This window comes from Solanum pennellii, chromosome 12 (assembly GCF_001406875.1).
Source record: "Solanum pennellii chromosome 12, SPENNV200".
Lineage (NCBI taxonomy): Eukaryota > Viridiplantae > Streptophyta > Magnoliopsida > Solanales > Solanaceae > Solanum > Solanum pennellii.
This window is the reverse complement of record NC_028648.1, coordinates 3,992,414-4,010,132: the sequence shown is the minus strand read 5'-3', so window position 1 is coordinate 4,010,132 and position 17,719 is coordinate 3,992,414. Positions and strand designations below refer to the sequence as shown.

The 17,719-nt window shown below is 33.9% G+C and overlaps 2 protein-coding genes across 4 annotated transcripts; both read left to right on the top strand.

Annotated features, from left to right (window-relative positions):
* Positions 1-1,029: 1,029 nt before the first annotated feature.
* LOC107007205 (transmembrane 9 superfamily member 11-like) lies at positions 1,030-3,645 on the top strand. The gene has a single exon (XM_015205720.2). The coding sequence runs from the start codon at positions 1,357-1,359 to the stop codon at positions 3,328-3,330; it is 1,974 nt and encodes a 657-aa protein (XP_015061206.1). The 5' UTR covers positions 1,030-1,356; the 3' UTR covers positions 3,331-3,645.
* A 909-nt stretch (positions 3,646-4,554) lies between these two features.
* LOC107007230 (adenylate kinase 5, chloroplastic) lies at positions 4,555-14,373 on the top strand. Of its 3 annotated transcripts, none has more exons than XR_001455029.2 (19): positions 4,555-4,850; positions 5,052-5,144; positions 5,707-5,835; positions 5,917-6,051; positions 7,019-7,165; positions 7,387-7,461; positions 7,550-7,643; positions 8,499-8,548; positions 8,634-8,759; positions 10,313-10,348; positions 10,416-10,496; positions 10,598-10,736; positions 11,290-11,369; positions 11,458-11,523; positions 12,317-12,346; positions 12,513-12,543; positions 13,554-13,691; positions 13,807-13,836; positions 13,930-14,373. XR_001455029.2 is itself a non-coding variant. In XM_015205756.2 (19 exons), exons 1-19 carry the CDS (start codon positions 4,614-4,616, stop codon positions 13,952-13,954), a joined length of 1,821 nt encoding a protein of 606 aa, XP_015061242.1. In that variant the 5' UTR covers positions 4,556-4,613; the 3' UTR covers positions 13,955-14,373. The 3 variants fall into 3 exon arrangements, 2 of the variants coding, with proteins under 2 accessions (XP_015061243.1, XP_015061242.1); XM_015205756.2 differs by having other exon boundaries at positions 4,556-4,850; positions 12,434-12,543; XM_015205757.2 differs by lacking the exons at positions 13,554-13,691; positions 13,807-13,836; positions 13,930-14,373 and adding an exon at positions 13,438-13,492 and having other exon boundaries at positions 12,434-12,543.
* Positions 14,374-17,719: the final 3,346 nt, after the last annotated feature.

Here is a 17,719-nt window from a genome sequence, read left to right as displayed (position 1 = left end):
ATGTCGCTAAAGGCTTTAGAAACATATGTAAAGAGTGACAATTACCGTTAAATATATATATAGCTACAATTAAAAATTAAATACTGCTGATAATTATTTTTATTGTAGTGTATCAAACTATATAGTAAAATATAAATGATGGTAGAACATTTATCTTCATACGTGTCGATACAAAAGTTTTCTGTTGCTTTTCTATCAATAATAATAATAATAATTCTCAATATTCATTGGTAGCTTTAGATGATTATTTATTAATTAATTATTTTTGGCCTTTTCTAAAAAAATACATAAATATGTTAGATCCAATTAGTTGCTGCATATTTACGTGACAAGCGTGAAAAAGCAAAGGATACTATTGTTGAGTAGTCAAAAGAACATTTTGCAAGCTGTAAAATGTACCCTTTTATTTAATATTTTAATTTTTAGGCAAATCTACCTATCTATTAAAACATTACATTGACAATAATTTAGATTTTCAATTAGGTAGGAAATATGTAACTAGAAATTGTCAAGAAAAAAGTACTTCCTTCTTTGGCATATCAAGAAATGTATATATATAGAGTGATATACAAATAATTATAAATTAATAACTAGTTAATAAGTCTTATTTGTTAGAAAATATTTTACTTCTAATATAATGTTAAATTTTTTGGTATAAATCGAAATTTAATCAGGATCTCAATGTAAGTTTAAATTGATGTATCATCTTTACCATGCTATTACAATTCATGGATAATTAATTTCGAGATAAATAAATTATCTCATAATTTAATTATAATTAGATACGAGATCGGAACTTATTCTAAAATTAGTTTTCACTTATTCTTCTTATCAAACGGACAATATAAGTCTTAGAAAAAAAGGAAAAGTTTTATCGAAAATAATTTTTCTACTTCTTAATATTAACATACACCTCACGCTTTGTGAGATTACACCAGATACGTTACGAGATATTGTAGGGACATATAAGTCATTTAATTAGGGCCTACATGGTAAGCCAAGATCTCCCACCGACGAAGTAAAGGAATTAATATATGTATATAAATTCCTTAGTCATGGAGTCTGTACAATTCCATCACTTCCATTAAATCTTCCTCACAGCTCAATTCTTCTCCATTTTAGTGCATGTTGTTCCATCAGAGGTGAGCAAGATCTGTTCTTTTTAACAACCCTTCAATTTCCCCTCTTTATATGCTTCGTTGTTCTTGTTTCAATATTAATCAGATCTGGTTTAAGTTTGATGTTACAGATAGATCTTGATATATATTGAATACCCATTTGAAAAAGTTTTGATCTTTGCATTATAAATACACCCTTTTGATAATTCATTTAGATCTGATCAAAAAAGGGGTAAAAATGGTGTCTTTTGATAAATTAAAGATTTGGGTTTTGTGTATCTGTTTGGTTTCTGAATTGGGTTATGGGTTTTATCTGCCTGGAAGTTATCCTCACAAATATGGGGTTGGTGATTTCTTGAATGTTAAGGTTAATTCGTTGACTTCAATTGACACTGAATTGCCTTATAGTTATTATAGTTTGCCTTTCTGTAAGCCTGAGGAGGGTGTGAAGGATAGTGCAGAAAATCTAGGTGAGCTTCTTATGGGTGATAGGATTGAGAATTCTCCTTATAGGTTTAAGATGTATACTAATGAGACTGAGGTTTTCTTATGTCAAACTAAACCTTTGTCTGCTGATGAATTTAAGCTTTTGAAAGAGAGGATTGATGAGATGTATCAGGTGAATTTGATTCTTGATAACTTGCCTGCTATTCGTTATACCAAGAAGGAGAATTACTTCTTGCGTTGGACGGGGTATCCTGTTGGGATTAAGGTGCAAGATGCATATTATGTGTTTAATCATTTAAAGTTTACGGTTCTCGTTCATAAATTTGAGGAGACCAATGTGGCTCGTGTGATGGGTACCGGGGATGGATCAGAGGTGATTTCGACAGTAGGAAATGAAGGATCTGATGCACCTGGATATATGGTTGTTGGATTTGAGGTTGTACCTTGTAGTTTCCAGCATACGCCTGATTCGTTGAAGAATCTTAAAATGTACAATAAGCTCCCATCTCCAATCAAGTGTGACCCGACGACTGTGTCCATGGCTATTAAAGAAAATGAACCTGTGAGTTTTACTTATGAGGTGAACTTTGTGGAGAGTGACATCAAGTGGCCGTCGAGATGGGATGCTTATTTGAAGATGGAAGGTGCAAAGGTGCATTGGTTCTCAATACTCAATTCCCTTATGGTTATCACTTTCTTGGCTGGTATTGTGCTTGTGATCTTTTTGAGAACAATCCGTCGGGATCTGGCAAGGTATGATGAACTAGACAAAGAGGCTCAAGCTCAGATGAACGAGGAGTTATCTGGGTGGAAACTTGTTGTTGGTGATGTTTTCCGTGCCCCTAGTAACCCTGGCCTTCTCTGCGCGATGGTTGGGGATGGAGTTCAAATCTTGGGGATGGCTGTAGTGACTATTATGTTTGCTGCCCTTGGATTCATGTCTCCAGCATCTCGTGGAACATTGATTACAGGTATGCTATTCTTTTACATGATTCTTGGTGTTGCAGCTGGCTATGTTTCCGTTCGTCTTTGGAGGACAATCTTCTGTGGCGATCACAAGGGATGGGTTGGAGTCGCATGGAAGGCTGCTTGTTTCTTCCCTGGACTTTCTTTCCTAATTCTTACTGTATTGAACTTTTTGTTATGGGGTAGTCACAGCACAGGGGCCATTCCCTTTTCTTTGTTTGTCGTCCTCATTTTACTTTGGTTCTGTATCTCCGTCCCCCTAACCCTGATCGGTGGCTACCTTGGGGCAAAGGCACCTCACATCGAATACCCAGTCCGAACCAACCAAATCCCACGTGAAATTCCAGCACAGAAATATCCATCTTGGCTTTTGGTTCTCGGGGCAGGCACCCTTCCTTTTGGCACACTGTTCATTGAGCTCTTTTTTATCATGTCAAGTCTCTGGATGGGTCGTGTGTACTATGTCTTCGGTTTCCTCCTCATCGTTATGATTCTCCTCGTCGTCGTTTGTGCTGAGGTGTCTCTTGTTCTAACCTACATGCATCTTTGTGTGGAGGACTGGAAATGGTGGTGGAAGTCATTCTTTGCTTCTGGTTCAGTCGCGATATACATTTTCCTGTACTCCATCAACTATCTAATATTCGACCTCAAGAGCTTAAGTGGCCCTGTTTCCGCCACCCTTTACCTCGGATACTCCCTCTTCATGGTCTTGGCTATTATGTTTGCAACAGGCACTGTCGGGTTCCTTTCGTCTTTCTGGTTTGTACATTATTTGTTCTCTTCAGTGAAGCTAGATTGAGGAAGCCTCTTGGTCTTGAAGAGCTGCAAGTAAACAAATTAACCATTGAAGAAGCAGTGGGCGGATATCGAAAGAACATTCTATTTTACTTTTAATGTCATTTTGTAGGGTATTTCGAAGAGAAAAAAACAATAAAACTCCTAAAGTTTTGTTAAATTCTTTAATAGAAGAAGTGATTGCATCTACTGAAGTAAAGTTTCATCAGTTGGTAGGATGAACATCATATTGTTATCATTTCTCTAGTTTCCTATTAATAGTGTTGAATCTGTTAACTTTGAAAGGGCTTTATCATAATATTAGTGATTCTTGTACCTATGTCTAATTTTGTTTTTTGTTTAGTTCACCCACTTATCGTTGTTGCATTTTGTGATATTCTGCTTCAATCTTGAGTTTTTCGGATAGCCTGGACACGATTCCAAGTTGTATTTGTGTTCAATTTTGATGTTTGTTTTATTATGTGGGATTAGATATGGGGGGCTATTCTCCTCTATTCATCTTCTTCATTATTTGGAATTCAAGGACTATCTTGTTCTTCATTTCTTATTATCTTCATTTGCTTTGTATATCGATATCGTTTGCGTAGTCCTTCATTTTCTTATAATTGTTGTTGCTTCATTTGCTTTGCATATTGATGTTGCTATCTCCCTTTAATCATGCTTTGATTATTTTCTTCAAGAGGAGTGTCTATCAGAAACAACCTCTCTATGCTTTGTAAATTCGCGTAGTTCTTCATTTCTTATAATTGTTGTTGCTTCGTTTGCTTTGTATATTGATGTTGCTATCTCCCTTTAATAATGCTTCAATTATTTTCTTTAAAAGGAGTGTCTATCAAAAACAACCTTTATTCAGAAGGGACAACGTCGCAACCAATTTGCATGTTCCATTTTATTATGATAGTCTAAAAATATCTGGACAAGCAATGAAGTTATAAATCTAAAATTGAAAATTATAGAGATTAGGCCATTAATCGTTAGAAAATCAACCACATATATTTGAAAAAATCGATGCTCGCAATAGTTTGATCACAAATCTTGATGATTATTGGTGTACAAATCTCGCTCAATATCAAACAAGAAATCTTAACGATTCATCAAAATTTGACTCTAATTCTAGCAAAAAACTTATTGCAGTGGCCCAGTCACTACAGTCTTCAAAGCCCATTTAAAAGCGGGGCAAAGCCCAAAAATCTGATTTCATTGATTTTTGTGGTGTCAGTTAATCCGTTAATATCTGCCATTGTCAATACTCCTCTTCTTTCCCTCTTTTTTTCTTCTTCTTCTTTCATGGCGATGATAGCTTCAGTCACTATGAATTTTCCTCACATTTCTACTCATAATAATTCTTTTAATCAAGCTTTTTCTCCAATCTGTACTAATAATCCTTCTAATTTCTCATCATCATCGTTTTCATCAATACCAATTTCTTCGAATTCTATCCGTTTATCATCTTCAATTGCTTACTCGGAACAACTAATCGCGTCTCACAATGTCAATCGACGTACTAAGAATCACAAAATCAAGGTTAGCATGTATAAGTAGTAACGAATTTAAGTTATATACACTATCCATGTAAAAAGAGTTTTACATGAACAGGTTAGGTCGGGTCGGGTCATATTTGTTTGTTGTAGCAGATAATCTGTCTTGTTTGTTTACTTGTATTTTACACTCACAATGTATAATTTTGTTTATCGAATTAAATTATGGAAGTATTTGTTTCTTCAGGTGATATCTGCAAGAAGTGAGCCTTTAAAGGTGATGATATCAGGTGCCCCTGCATCTGGTAAAGGGACTCAATGTGAATTGATTGTACAAAAGGTCGAATTCTCGATTCCTCTTGTTTTCTTCTGCTATTTGATGATTAGAATTATCTTTTGACTGGAAGGTGGTAGCAATTTATTTTGCCCGACCAAAACTAGTTAACGATTGGTACATAGTTGATTGATTGTTTACGACGTTGTGTTAAATAGGATTGACCATGACCTATTTTTGAATATGCTAAAGCATTGAAGTAGTTCAATTCTTCTCGTTACGTAGATCATTTTATGCACGCGTTGCATAACGTGCCAAGTGTTCGTTATTTGTTTTTCGTGAACAGAAAAGGATGTAGTGGGATGGATGAAATCCCTCTACCCTTTACAAGAGGTACCGGGTTTGAGCAATGGGAGTGGAGAAATCTCTGGTAGTGAGCGCTTCCTCCTTCAATATTGGAGTTACGCAACACAAATTTTGTTTAGTCAGACCAATGGGTTGATTGAACAACAAAAGTTTGTCTTTTGTGGTGTGACGATTCATGTTGTACTTAACGAAATTTGTGAATGGGAATGTTGGTTGGTGTAAAATCTCCTCTTGAATGATATTTCATCATGGTTTGTTTCAGTTTGGACTGGTGCACATATCAACTGGTGATCTCCTACGAGCTGAATTATCGGCTGGTACAGATATTGGAAATAAAGCTAAGGAGTATATGAACACTGGTCGCCTAGTTCCTGATGAGATTGTAACAGCTGTATGAGATTTTCAAGTGTCTTGTTAATGAAAAAAATTAACTTTCGCTTTTTATGATTTTCGAAGTCGACTTCTGTTACAGATGGTGACAACACGACTATCAAAGGAAGATGCAAAAGAAAAAGGGTGGCTTCTGGATGGGTATCCACGAACGGTGGCTCAAGCAGAAAGTCTGGAAAGGTTGAATATCAGACCAGATATCTACATTGTGCTTGATGTACGTCCACTCTACCATTACATAATTTGCATTTTCTTTCCCGGCACAAATAAGATGATCTTTTGAAAGTTTACTAAAGATGGGTTAGATGTTATTTTGATGCTGTATGCGATATGATGTTGCAATGCTGGTAGCGTAGTGCACTTTGAAATGTTTTAGGTTTGATCATAATAGAAATTGAAATATCTTCAGAGTTGAGGATCACTTTAAGTAGGTTGAGTCATTCATACATATCCAGTGGATAAAGACATTGTAGAAAACATGAAAGCTTGCTCTAAATGTTGTTTGGACTCTCCACAAATGTCGCCACACCCGTGGCGGATCGTTCAAAAATACACTACTTTTGGAGGATCCAACACGCACCAATCGACAGTTTGAAAAGTTTGAGCAATATAACCCTCAGCCATATTATGTTGAGTGATACAGTCAATGACTTCCTTGAACACTACTAGATGAAAGCGCATGGATTGAGAAAAAATAAGTGAAGTCTTCTTGTCATAGCACACATTCGTGAATTGATATGGTGTCCCTATGTTCTTCTTGTCATAGCACACATTCATGAATTGATGTGGTTGCCTTATGTGCTTTCTCTGTATATACCAAACAGAGGTATAATAGAGCAAGAGTGAGACTAAGAATTTCCAAATTTAGCGGGGCAATTCACAAATAGAATCTGAATTAAGAAGAAATCCTAAGAGCTCGTTTGGATTGACTTATTTTAAGTGCTTTTAAGCTAAAGTTCTCTTTTTAAGCATTTTTGGAGTGTTTGTATAATTTAAAAAGTGCTTATAAAGCACTTAGTTTTAAGATAAATTGTTAATATAAGCCAAAACCATAAGCTAGAATCTAACTTATGGCTTTTGGCTTATGAGTCAAAAGTGAAAAGCAAATCAAAGAGGCTAGTCTTCTTCTTCTTCCATTTGATTTGTGTTCGATCTTTTACACAATAAGTCCTTCTCTTCCACAGGTTCCTGATGCGATTCTTATTGACAGATGTGTTGGTAGAAGGCTAGATCCTCTCACTGGTAAAATATACCATGTTACTAATTTCCCTCCAGAGACTGAGGACATCAAAGCAAGGCTCATAACTCGTCCTGATGACACAGAGGAAAAGGTACTTTTAACCCCCATATTGTTTCCCTTGCTTTAGTTTACTAGACGTATACTTGCTATTAAGACTGGGTTATACAAATCATTTTTTTGCTTCTGATATTCAAGACACCATAATATAGACTAATCCTACGTAGTGCCCATCTTCGATATATCTAGAAAAGCTGAAGCATCTAATATATCCACAAGTCTACAGTTTAACCAGGTGTGCTAAATGTGTTTCAGGTGAAATCACGTCTGCAAATATACAAGCAAAATGCTGAAGCAATATTACCAGTGTACTCAGATATAATGAATAAGGTAGATTTGGCATTTACTCTTGTTATAGTATAATTTTGAAATTCTGTATGTTTTCTAGTGATTTGTACTTATGAGGTGTGGCATACAGATTGATGGGAACCGCAGCAAAGATTCAGTATTTGCAGAAATTGATTCCTTATTGTCACGTGTGCAGAAAGAGGAACAAGATGCAAGAAAATCAGGTGTGAACCTTTTTTTCTATTTAAATATCTCTCTTGAGGTTCTTTGTATTCTATGGAGAGCTATGTTTTAACCAAATTGATATTCCTGCTGATCTCGGCAGCATATAATCCTATAAGAGATGTAAAGATTGCGTAACACATGATTAACCATATGTCTCAATTATCAATCCCCTGCCTTTTGTTCTGCGCCCACCTCAATAATTAAACTATATCTCTATTCTTTTTTCTCATATTTGCCATCTTGGTTCTCTTCATGCTGTAAAGCCTGTTTGACTTGAAAAACATTGGAGTAAACTTAATTAAATTAAGATAGGCTTGTCTGATGTTTGCAGTTCAAAGCAAATGGGAACTTAATTAACATGGTATATTTTGTGAAGCTAATATGGATGAAATCAAGATGATAGAGCTTTTGCAGCTTTTTCACTTACACTTTATAGTATGCGGAAATTGTTTAAAGCATTTTCCGAGTGTGATCATAGAAGAAACTAAAACATCCATATATAAAACTTGTATAGACTCCAATGTTTCTTTTTCTCTTTTCTTTTTTCTTCTTTTACAATATGCTAAATATACTTTTTAGAGGAAATGTTGCACTCGTGAATACTCGAACAATCATTTATAGCTTTAGGTAATTACATCCTGAAGCAGTGAAACAAAATTTCCTTCAAGCTCATTTCCTTTTATTTCCCCTAAAAACCAAATACGAAATAGATGTTCCATCTAACAATAAAAAAGATTTTTTGCTGGACACCTTTTTGAATTTCTCGTATCAACATGCTGACGAACTAAATTAGCAGTCATCACTTAGCTCAATGACACTTTGGACCCTGAAACTCTACCATATTTTGTTTGCAGAAGAATCAGCAATTTCCAGTACTCGAGCTGATATGGCATCTTTGAGCAAGGTAATCATCTGCTACCGTAAATCACGAACACAACTTCCCTTCTTTTTTTGAAGGAAAGTTGACCGTTTTCCTTATACCGTTATAGGATTGGAGAGGAATACCTACTAGACTGAATAATATTCCTCACTCAAGAGAAATTAGGGAATATTTCTACACTGATGTGCTTCAGGCTACTCAAAGAGCTGTCAATGATGGGAAAACTCGTTTAAAGGTATGACTCTGCCCTGATTCAAAGGTAACTCAAATATTCAAAAGTAATTCAGATAAGTTTAACATCAAAGTAGTTTGCGTTGGTAGAACTGTTTTACAAGATAATTTTGATTGATTATCATTTTAATTAAGACATCCCCTTCTATCAATCGAAGGGGAGCCTTGTAGCAATGGTGAAGTTGTCTTTGTGTGACCTATAGGTCACGGGCTCAAGCCATGGAAGCAGCCACTAATGCTTGCATTAGGATAAGATACCTAAATTACAGTGCTTGGGGTGCGGCCCTTCCCCGGACCCTGCTAAAGCTGGATGCTTTGTGCAGCGTGCTGTCTTTTTTATCCCTTCTTTCAACCATTTTATTTAAGTGCCACGTTTTCCAACCACTTTGACTGAGAAGTCGCCTTTCTTAATGGAAGTAGATACAAGATATTATATTCATATATATGTGGTATACAGTTTTCTGAATATACCGTGATATGCCCCCTTGAGTGAGTTGACGAGTTTCTGAGAAGAAAGCCGGTATGTTTCTTTGTCAATCAATGAAGAAATATAACTTGTTATGATACTTTAAATCTGTTGACACATGAGTTTCACTAGATTATTTTACCCTTGAATTTCATATTCAACGGAATTTGGAGACATCTCTTATCTTGTTTCTAAAAATTTATGCTATTGTGAGAACGAACGACTAAATATTTCAAAACACTTACGGATAACATGCGATTACTCAGTGGAAATAGTTCCAATGAATAACTCTACTTATTTGAAGGAAATATGCCATATTCTGGTGTCCACATAACTCGAAACATGGAAAGGTCACCTTTTCTTAATTTTGAGAAAAGAATAAGAGAGAACTACCAGCTCATGTTCCCAGAAACTAGTTTTATAGATAATAAAAGCATAAAAATAGCTAGCTCAAAAGATGAATCTTGTCCCATTCTATTTAATAATATCCTGTAAACTTATAGTATATGCTCTTCAATATTCTATCTGATCTCATATGTAAAGTGTGTTTCTACAACTGTGCTGGTGTCAGAATATGGTGCATCTTTTATTAGGCTTTTTGGGAATAAAATAAGGAAAAGGAGCCCTTGACCTAGTGGCGGAGCTAGAATTTTATCTAAGGTGTGTCAAAATATTAAGAAATAAAATCGTGTAGAAGCCAAGGAGTGACAATATGTAATATATATACATAAAATATAATTTTTATTCTAGCTACATAATGTAATTTTCCGACGAAGGGGTGTCGGCCGACACCCCTTAACTATATGTGGCTACGCCACTGCCTTGACCCACAGGAGGATTTATTCAATAACATAGTTTGGCTCCTAGCATATGACACCTTAGGGCTTTCTATTTGACTGTATCTTAAAAATGTGGTTTAATATTGAAAGATCATATTGCAATGAAATGAGAAAAACTAAGCTGTTCATTTATTTATGCCAGAGAATTAGTTTTATTCTTTATTGGACCTATAGAAGGAATCCAGGCCTTTCCCCCATCTACATTTATCGATTGATCCAAGTTATATTAATACCTTTATCTTGATTTAACAGATAGAAATCAATATCCCGGAGCTGAATCCTTCTATGGTGAGAAAACATTTTCTGATCATATGCCCATAGTTTATTTAGGTTTGACAGTATGTTAAATCCACAGGATGTTTATCGAATAGGTACTCTAATGGAACTTATCAGTGTACTTGCTCTTTCATTTGCTGACGATGGAAAGCGTGTCAAGGTATGTGTCACTGATGGTTATTCTTTTCCTCTCTTAGTTAATCTAGTATCTTTGAAATAAGGCAAATTATACATATTCATTTCTCCAGATCTCATTTTTAGGTTTGTGTCCAAGGGTCTATGGGGGAAGGTGCACTTGCAGGGATGCCTTTGCAGCTTGCAGGAAGTCGAAAGATATTAGAGTACATGGATTGGGGTGATTATGGCGCGTTGGGAAACTTTGTCAATATTGGTTCTATAGGTATTGTAGAGATTAAAATTGCACTGATGACTTTCACTTCCTATCAATATCATTTTTTTAGAAGCATACTGCAACTATAAATGGTCTTCTAAGACATAATATACAAATCTATCCGTGTGCGTTCGTGCACAACATTTCTCTTTTTTATGAGACAGGGGCAGAGCCACAGCAGAAGTTTTGTGTTCAATAGAACAACTTTGGCTCAAACCCTGTAGTTGTATTAAGAAATTCAATGCATCCCGAACCCAGTAAGCAATAAGAGGTGTTCTAAACCTAAAATCGTAGATCCGCCTCTGTTGTGAGGGGTTTATTTGAGAATGTAGTTCTAATATAGCTGATAGTAGAAACTTCATAGCTTTATAAATGTTTCTGTAGTGTGATGACTATTTGTGTATGTTGTGCAAGTATACACATGCTAACGTGAATGCTTAACCTGCAATTTTTTCTGAGGTTAGCATTGCGATAAAACACAATATATCACACTCTTAAATTTGCTTCTTTCACGATTGCTGGTCAACTCCATGCTTACTACAAATTTTAATGTGTTTTTCAGGTGGCAAGGAGGTTGAAAAACAAGATGACGTGTTCATTCTAGTGGCTCCCCAGAATGCTGTCGGAAATTGCATCATAGATGTGATTCACTCTGAACCATTTTCTGTATTTTCCTCATACTGCTCTTATTCAGTTTATTAAATTTTTTCCCTCCTGTTGAATAATGCAGGATATGAGAGCTATGACTGATGCAGCCGGTAACCGACCGATTATTCTTGTCAACCCCAAGCTAAAGGTTAGGATCTTAATACCTCGTTAATGAATGTGACTTCCTTTTTAACTAAAAAACAGCTCATGGCTTACCATGAATCTCAATCGCAGCAGAAAAAGTTGTTTGAATGATAAATTAGTCTCACGTCCCCTCCAATACTTAATATCACCTACCAAAGTGAAGCTTGTGGTTGATGCATTTTCAACAGTGCTCATTTTTAATTTCTTTTTGTAGTTTATCGTAAAATACATTTTGATTCTGGCGGTGTCCAAGAACTTAAATGCAACGTCTCATACCCAAGTCCATCTGTCCATGTAACCTAGAGAGTACTGTTTGACATGTAGATATGCAAATGAGGCGAATTCATTAATCTACTGAAAGTGTTTGTTCTAGAAATTTTTTAAAATTTGAAAACTGTGCTTAAGCCTTCTAATCTGGATAAGGGTGTTTTACCATCTATGTTACTCTGACTTTTCATAAATGTCAGCGGGTGCATGTCGGATTCTCCAAAAGTAGTGTATTTTTGGAGTATCCGTGTGGGTGCGGCATCGAAAGTAGAGAGTCACACAACTTACTTTACCATTATACACTAAAATATTGATTACCAACTCAAATTATCCAAGTATTATCCATTTATTCGTCTTGCATTTATACTGATTTTTCTCTCATAGAAAACAATATTTTTTATTGGCACTAGAAAACCCGTTAAATAAATTTTGCTTACACTTCCGGTGTTCATAGCTTGACTCAACTTCTCCTCGATGATGAAATGATCATAAATGGCTTGACTTTGATCTATCACATACTAATTGTGCAGGATTTACCTGCTTCAAGCGGTATCATGCAAGTAAGTATCGTAACCATTGAACCATAATGGCCAACAGTAAAGGGAACTTCTTCCTACGTTCTGATTGATTTTCTCTGTGTCTTCAAGACAATGGGTAGAGATAAGAGATTGGAATATGCTGCATTGTTTGAGATATGCTATCAATTCCGGCTACTCTACTATGCAGGAACACAATATCCTATTATGGGGGCACTCAGGTTAGATTTGTTTCTATGCTATTTGATTGGTTTGTCATAACATGATCATGAAGAAGAAGGGCAACTTAAAATGGCATGAAAATGCTTTCGTCTTTTTTCGGTTTGGTGAGATAAAATGTGGATTCACGGATCACTCCTTTGTCATGACTGATGTTACTTTTTTTCCCTGACTTTTCGAGGTCATGAAATAAGAATTCATGTTATTTTGGTATTCTCAGTGTGTTAATCCATAGAATTTTTAGAATTTGTTCGATCATCCCCAAACTTAGCGGCTTCACCTGAAACCTCCTATAGTGACCAATACCCATGGCTTCGTCATGATTGACATCACTTTTTTGGCATTTCAGCATCATAAAGAAGGAATTTAGGATTGTTTTGGTGTTGTTGTGAGTGTTAGCCCATGGATTTTTCGGAGTTTGTTCGACTGACTCCGTTCTTCCCCAAACTCGGTGGGTCCATCCATAACCGCCTGGTGACCAATACTCTCATTGTTTCGCCATGACTAAATTCCACCTTTTTTGGCATTTCGGCATCATGACTCATAAAGATGAGAGTTAGGGATTTTCTGGAGTTTTTGATGTGTGTTAGTCCATAGATTCTCCGGAATTTGTTCAATCGACTCCATTTCTTTCCTCAAACTTGGTGGTTCCATCAAAAACCACCTGGTGACCAATACTCTCACTGTTTTGCCATGACCAATGCCTCCTTTTTAGCATTTCGTTGTTAATGAAAGTAGGAATTCAAGATTTTTTGGAGTTTTTGATGTGTGGTAGTCATAGATTTTTCGGAACTTGTTAGATTGACTGTCTTCTGCCCAAACTTAATGGGTCCATTCAAAACCATCGGATGACCAACAATCATTGTTTCCCAATGAGCAATCTCATGCCAGCACAGGATGTCGTACCCGTATCCTTATGATAAATTCTTGTTGTAATGGCCTCTGCAAAAAAGAATGGCTGAATATATCCATTGTCAACATTCACTCTCTTGCTAATTATCTCATGTTACAGGATGTCGTACCCGTATCCTTATGAGTTATACAAGAGAGTCGATGAATCACCGGGGAAGGAAAAATACATATCCTTGGCAACATTTGCAAAGCGGCCAAGTATTGATGAAATGAACGATGCCTTCGAAGGAAAATCAAGGTACACTACAAATCATAAACCTGAACTTTTTATAAACTCCTACACTTGCTAAATCTGTTCATTATACCTCTACATCACTGCACTAAAACGATACTTAACGATTATAACTCTGCAGAAATCAAGAGAAAAAAGCAGAGGGATTTTGGTATGTGATTAACTATCCTCCGTTTTATCTATGTTTCGAGTAGTCTAAGCTGGCTTCGCGTTAATCGCTAGACGTATTTTGACATTCTTTTAGGGGCTTCTTGAGTGGTATACTATAAGCATCGATGGAGAATGCACAATCATCATGATATCTTCTATGCAACATCTACATTTGATCATCCAAAACTGACGGTAAATCAATCATCTCTTGGTTTTTGAATCCTTCGAAATGCAATCAAGTTCTGGATTTGAGGACTGATTAATGTGTTCAATATGAATTTAGTCTCCTGGCACATATCGATCGTAAAGTGTATATACATTTCCTATATATATCTGGTGATTTTGGTAAGTATTTCGACAAAAAGAATCGTAACAGACCTTATTCTATGTGTATATATATATTTCTTGTTCATTTTTCTCTATTATAGAAGTGGAAGTAATTCATAAATCTTTTCACTGCTGCTTTCTCACAAGAACTCAGTTGGAAGAAAGCATCTCTTTGTAACTTCTAATGTAAATTCATCAAGTGTTCTATTTACCTTCTCTTTCTTTTATGCATGTGGAATTCATGTGTTATTTATCTATTTTGAATAAACTTGCTTTATTATAGGTGTGTTCGGTACGAGTGAAAATGTTTTCTAGGAAAATATGTGCATGATTTTTTACTTATTTACGTGCTTTCATTATGTAAGCAAAATATATTATTCTAAAAATAATTATATATAATCTAGAGAAATACTAAGAGAGACAGATGTAGGTGTGGGATGCCTAATCAAGCATGAATTTTTTTTCCAATGTGTTAAGAAAGTTGTTTTTTCCTATCGAAAATATTTATAAATTTTTTTAACTAACCAAAAACATGATTTTTTTTAAAAAAAAGTTCTAATATAAATTTAAATGAAGAAAAAAGTGGTTTATTCTATGTGACGGTACGGAAAATATCTTCACCACATATATTTGTACCAAGTTCACCAAAATTTGTACTTCATAACGAACTCAAGTAGAAAATTCTCATAGCTTGAGGGTTGAGGCATGTTGAACGACACTATCCTTAAAGATATTTCACCTGATATGAGTATATTCCAGGATTTAATAAGCTCTTTTAATATAAAATTAAGAATTAGAAATTAACAAAGATTTAATTAAAGAAAATCAAGCGCTAAAATATTTCTTTATGTAGGAGGAAAACTTATTTAAAATATGTACATATATACTCATAAAAAACAACGTTCAACCATAATGTTTCAACATTAAATGTGGTCAAAACATTTATCACCTTTAATCCATTAAAGGTCCTGCATTCATCATCATCATATATGAGAAAAAAAGAAAGATTAAAAGTAGAATTACGGTTGTACCCCTACTATAAATTAAATTGTTATTTTATTAAATTGTATCAATATAAATGATTTTTTAATAAGTAAAATATCTAATTTAATAATATTTATTATCTATAGTTTATATGTATATTTAATTTAATCATATATATACTAAATTATTTTTTAATAAAAAATTCGTTAATTAAATGTTAAATGTTTCTAAAAAAATTAAATGACCATTTCTCATCCATTAAATTAACATTGTTCCTCTAATAAATTATGCTTTGAAACTAAATTATTACGCAGTCATTAATGTTTCAATGCACAAATAAAAAATAATATGTCCTTAGGAATTTTAAAGTTTATTTTGAAATTTACAAGCAATTTAATATGGTTTATTTATTAGGTTTGTCACGGTATCCAAGAAAAATTGTTGATATTCTCGTGCATTTATATCATGATTTGCACTTAATTATCTAACTCTTGACTATACACACTCTCTTATAATTTTTGGATTCATATTAAAATATAATAAACATTATCTATCACTGGTATGATACAATAAATTTATTTCAAAGTGACTATTCATGATAAACGTATTTATTTATTAGCTAAAAATGTAAAAACCCAACTAAACTGAATAGAAAAAGGAAACAAATATTCAATTACTTCTTGAAGACAAGAAATTAAAATAGATACATATATCTTACAAAATTATTCTTCATGGATTATCTTTTTATATATATTTATTTTAATATTATTTGACCTTTCAAATTTTTATGTGACTTTTCGCATACTGCAATTTTTGTCCTATAAATTTAACTCTTTTAGAAAAGTTTCTTATGTACTACTCCCACAACCCTTATGTGTAGGAGCTCTAAATTGGTGAAATAATGTCATAATTTGTGAGGAAAGTTGTGAAATCTGATTTGTTTATAACATGTTTTTAGTTTAGGATTTGTTTGTGTTAAAAAATAGATTGATTGTTACATTATATTTTGTTATAATTTTTAATCAAGACAAGATAAAAAAAGAATAATTAATTGCTTTGCTTATATGCTTCTTTTTTGTTCTTCGTATTTGTATATCATCTTTAAGAATAGATTTGATAGAATGATTACTCTTTCTTTTATTATTTAAAGTTGAAATATATAGAATTAGATTAATGGTAGGTTCCATTAACATATCATCTTTGGGTTTCACTGAGGTGATTGAATCCCAATAACGATCATGAGCTTGTCCAATAATTATCATTCCAATCATTTCTCCCATTGTTTAATTTTTTCTCCGATGATGATGGAAAATAACTAAATGAAGAATTTCTCGATAGGATGTTGTTCTGTCATCTTTTTAAGAATATCTTGATATTAAATCATATATATTATATCATATATATTATATCATTATTAAGCACAAACTACCATAGGAAGTATGACAAGCAAAATAAAGCACAAACTGTCATAGGAAAGATTACTTGAATGAGCTACTTCAATGAATGGCTGCAGTTTGACTTTTCGAGCTTGTGGTGACAGACTAATTAATTGTAATTGGAGAACAAATAGCCATCGGTTTAGGGCCTTTCAAAATGAACAAATGCAAGTGGACAAGGAAGCATTTACATGTAACTTATTGTATTCTTTTACATCTTAGACTAACATGCATACATGTTTAATATAAAATAACTATTATAAATAGTATCAAAACTGTCTTAATTTATATCTCTTCTCTATAAAAATATAAGTATATTAAAATATAAGATTTATTATCTTTAGAAAGTTACATTAAAATATAATTAATAGGAATATATATGCTACACACGTAATCAAGACTAGTCATATTACAAGTGCAAAGACCCTAAATGAAAAGTTAAATTATCGATCATAATATCATATTTTTCCATTTTTTATAAATATTTACTGCTTTAATGGATTGAAAAAATCTTCATGATATAAATATTGAAGTAAATTTCACATAACATGATGCATGCACACCAAGCCATGATACATCAAAGTTAATATTTGAAGGTTTTAAAGGGATTTGAAAATTTTAATTATAGGAAGAGGCTGTAATGCAATATAGTTATCCTTAAAATAAAAGTTTCTTGACTAAGAAGATCAACTACACTAAGATGACCCTTTAATTATTAAGAGTATTTTGTAATAACTATTATTAAACTTTAGTATTAGTCTAATGAACTGAGTATAAATACTAGATTTTTAGTCATTTTAATTAGGTAGATTATTTTGATATGATGAATTCTCATGATTTGAGTTTACTCTTTAAGATAGTTTGAGGCTAAGGGCATCGTTACTAGAAAATGTTGTTGGGATTGCTTGTCTAATTCTGTAATTTAGGTGCTTGTTTGGTAATTTTAATAGGTGGTCTTGACTTTGATATAGTCATTATTGCCCAATTGTTCCATTCTTCTATCTAACTTTTTATCAGTTACTTTCTTTCTCTTAGGTTTTAGGTTTTTTTTTTTCATTTTCCGCATTTCGATATTGTAGTATAACGAAGATAAATAAACTCCGCCGGCCCTTACCATCGCCCCGCCTCCTGCCCCCC

What these genes read in the sequence shown, in the direction of transcription:
- LOC107007205 (XM_015205720.2), top strand. Translation starts at nt 1,357, where the DNA reads ATGGTGTCTTTTGATAAATTAAAGATTTGGGTTTTGTGTATCTGTTTG.
- LOC107007230 (XM_015205756.2), top strand. Translation starts at nt 4,614, where the DNA reads ATGGCGATGATAGCTTCAGTCACTATGAATTTTCCTCACATTTCTACT. An exon ending in CGGAGCTGAATCCTTCTATG is followed by an intron (nt 10,349 to 10,415) that starts GTGAGAAAACAT and finishes TTAAATCCACAG; the next exon opens with GATGTTTATCGAATAGGTAC. An exon ending in CCTATTATGGGGGCACTCAG is followed by an intron (nt 12,544 to 13,553) that starts GTTAGATTTGTT and finishes CTCATGTTACAG; the next exon opens with GATGTCGTACCCGTATCCTT.